The following is a 3,555-nucleotide window of genomic DNA, read 5'->3' on the forward strand; positions in this document are numbered from 1 at the left end:
ATCTTGTGGGGAACCAAGAACAAGAAAATTAGCAGGGTATTTAATTTTCCCACACAAGACTTCAACATCTCTAACAATCCCAATCGGTGATATTGTGTCTCTATTAGCAAGTTTAATAGTAACATCTATGTCTTCTATTTCTGTGGGTGCTATGTCATTCATAATTTCTTAATATAATGTATAGGGAATAGCACTCACACTAGCACCTATGTCACATAAACCATGATAACAGTGATATCCTATTTTAACTGAGATGACAAGCATGCCAACAACAGGTCTATGTTTATCTTTTTATCAAGTTTGGCAATTCTAGCAGCTTCTTCACATAAGTAAATAACATGACCGTCCACAGCGGCAGAGCCAGGAAATACACGCAAGGGGGGCCGAACATTGACCACAACTCCAAAATTTAATAAGGTGTAAGGAATTTATAAGAATATATAGAAATTCATACTGAGATAGCTAAATATGTAGTATATAACCAACCAAGTGTTCATAACATAGGCATATCTCTATACATCAATAGGTTGGAAGCAAAATGTACAATTAGACGTTGATGAACTAACAGTTATCACTCGAAGTCCACGCGACGGTCCGTTGTATTGAATTCATCAATAATTGCATCAGTTGAGAATCCTACTGCAATCTCTTTCTCGATGTAGATCAACAAGCAATCTCTTAGAAACATGTCTTCCATTTTATTTCGGAGTCTTGTTTTAACAACTTTCATTGCCGAAAATGCATGTTCTGTTGTTGCGGTTGAGACAGGCAAAGTGATAACAAGTCGAATTAACCTACAAATAAAATCAATTAACACTTGATGTAATGGTCAAAGCAAATAATACAAGAGCGGAAATATTGTATGACCTGTCAATCAAATAATAATCCATTGATTTTCCTGTTTTTGCAAGTTGTTGACAAAGATCTCCTACACTTGACAGATTCTGAAACCTTGGATTTGTAGGTACATCAAGCTCATAATGTTGTAGTTGACATCTCAAATTGTTTCTTTCCTGTTCTGAAAAGTCAGCGGGGTGGTATTTTGAGGCGAGAGAACATACATCATCAATGTTCAATGAACTAAATGAGTCCTTGGGATTCAAAGAATTGCAGAGGATGAGAATCTCTGTTGCTTGTTCGCTGAACCTGTAGTTTAGTTCATGTAGTTGTTGGTCAACTGCAACTGTAAAAATATCATACCGATAGTGATGCTCAGCTATACTGAGATCATCTGCACGAGACCGAATGAAATCAACATAGTTGTCAGTCATATTTGGAGCAGTAATTCCATGTTTCTGGCAAAACAAATTCACATCACTAATCAACTTAGCCCAGCCATCATCTCTTAGCTGTTGTACCAATTTCTTTGTAGTGGAAACATCATCCATGGCATTCAAAATATCTTGGGATTTCTGCTGTAGTTTCTTGCATAACATATCTGTTATTCCCATCAACTCTTTCATGACATGCAGAATAAATACGAAGTCAAATGACATCATCAACCTAACAGCACCGGCAGCCTTAGCTCGTGCAGAAGGTGAAGAACCTGACCCACTAGTAGTAGAAATATTTTTAGTACCAAAAATGTAGGACCGTAAAGCTTCAAGAGGCTACAAACCGAACCATAGTGAGAACTCCATCTAGTGTCACAAGGCCGCCGCAAAGTTCTGGTCTGGTTCGCTCCACTTCCTGTTTCAAGCTCACTGAGCTCAATGAGATGCTCCATTGCAGCCACTTGATTAGCATGCGGCTTATCATTTCTCTTACTAGAAGACACAACAGTATTGACAACAAGAGCAAGATGATCAAAAAAATTATGGACTTCGGTTACTTCTTTAGATGCACCAACAAGAGCTAATTGCAATCGATGAGCAAAACAATGAACATAGTATGCGTATGGACACTCTTCCATAAACTTGGCTTATAGACCGTTCCACTCTCCACGCATGTTGCTAGCACCATCATATCCTTGTCCCCGAATATTTTGAACATCCAAATCATGTTGGGACAAAACAAAATCTATTTCTTCTTTTAAAGTTGCTGAAGATGTATCTTTAACATGAACAAGATCAAAAAACGTTCTCGATTGAAACCTTGTTTATCAACAAAACGGAGAACAATGGCCATTTGCTCTCTTTTAGATTCATCTCTTGATTCATCAATAAGCAGGCAAAACTTGGCATCGCCAATTTCATTGCGGATTGAACTTTGCACATCACAAGCCATAATATGCATGATTTCTTTTTGAATTGTTGGTGAAGTATACTTTGCATTTCCTGGAGCATTGCCTAGTACAACAACATCAACTTCCTCATCATAAGAAGCTATCAGTTTTATCATTTCAAGAAAATTACCTTGATTCTTTGAGCCCACACTCTCATCATGTCCTCGGAAAGGGCAGGCTTGAAATGCTAGCCACCGCAATGTATCAATTGTTGCCCTAAGCCTCAGCCTGTTTGCTCTTATATCTTCTGTTGTTTGTCTCTCCATTAGCTGTTCAATATGGCATTGTTGATTCTTCAAATTGTCATAACATTTGGCCGCATAGTTGTGAGCAGAGTTACAACTGTTTCCCATATGAGTTAAGAAAGCACAATTCTTTCCGTTTTTAACCTTTCTCCAATTCTTGAACCCTTTCACAGTGAACACATCTGATCCAACTTTCCCAAGTGGCTTCTTAGAAAACAGAAAACATGGAAAGCAAAAGACTGCAGTTTCTGTAGGTGAGTATTCTAACCAAGGAAATGCCTTGAACCAATGATATTGAAACCTGCGTGGGTGGCTTTCTGGACCAGTAGGAGGGTATATTTCCTTTTTAAAGTGATATGCTCCACACTTCACATACGCTTTTCTTGCTTTCTCTTGGTCATTGACAGGAAGATCCCAAAGTTGGCAATGCAGCCCTGGGTCTCTTTCCACTACTAGAACACCACTACCATCATTGACCCTATTAATTCTAAGTGGAGCCTCTTCTTCTTCCTCCTCCTCAACAGGTTGCTCCTCCTCCCCTCCATCTTCTTATTTTTCTTCTTCCTCCTCCTCTCCCTCTCCCCCTCCCTCTGCTTCTTCCAAATCAGGACAAGCAATATCTGAAACCAATGCCTCATCAAGTCTAATTTTCTTCTTATAGAAAGAATCCATAGTCTTCATTTTATTTTTAGCCATGAGTATCCTACAGAGATTAATCACGGTTCTAATAAAAAACCAGATCCACAAATAGATAATACAAATAAGAAGAACAAAGTGACAGATCTGTGACCTTTTACCTGGATGAGTGCTTCCTGGTGTGCTCCAAACATAGAAAGAGAGAATTAATGAGCGGTTCTTGGGGAATTTCCTCCTCTTTCCGCCTTGGTCTTGGAAGAACAGAGAAGGAGAGACAGCGAGACGCTTCAGGAATGAGAAAGAAAAGAATGGGATGGCTCGTGTGTGTGGATGGGAGTGAGAACAAAAGTCAACAAAGCAAGGCACTTTCAGTGGGATCTTCTGTGCACAATACTAGCACTCTATTTTGTCAAAATGCACTTTTGGAGAGAGGCATACAGCAGACCACAT

At 39.1% G+C, this 3,555-nt stretch overlaps 1 protein-coding gene and 1 pseudogene across 1 annotated transcript; both read right to left on the reverse strand.

Annotated features, from left to right (window-relative positions):
- Positions 1-485: 485 nt before the first annotated feature.
- Positions 486-1,599, reverse strand: LOC147976069 (uncharacterized). The gene is made up of 2 exons (XM_087519719.1): positions 868-1,599; positions 486-794 (listed from the first exon to the last, which is right to left on the reverse strand). Exons 1-2 carry the CDS (start codon positions 1,497-1,499, stop codon positions 572-574), a joined length of 855 nt encoding a protein of 284 aa, XP_087375845.1. The 5' UTR covers positions 1,500-1,599; the 3' UTR covers positions 486-571.
- A 248-nt stretch (positions 1,600-1,847) lies between these two features.
- LOC147976070 (uncharacterized) lies at positions 1,848-3,555 on the reverse strand (annotated as a pseudogene).

This window comes from Triticum urartu, chromosome 4A, assembly GCF_056163025.1.
Source record: "Triticum urartu cultivar PI428250 chromosome 4A, HENAU_Tu73, whole genome shotgun sequence".
In the NCBI taxonomy this organism is placed as follows: domain Eukaryota; kingdom Viridiplantae; phylum Streptophyta; class Magnoliopsida; order Poales; family Poaceae; genus Triticum; species Triticum urartu.

Coding starts and splice junctions, on each gene's coding strand:
- LOC147976069 (XM_087519719.1), bottom strand. CDS start 1,499: ATGATGTCATTTGACTTCGTATTTATTCTGCATGTCATGAAAGAGTTG. Junction 795..867: donor GATTATTATTTGATTGACAG/GTCATACAATAT, acceptor TTTTATTTGTAG/GTTAATTCGACTTGTTATCA.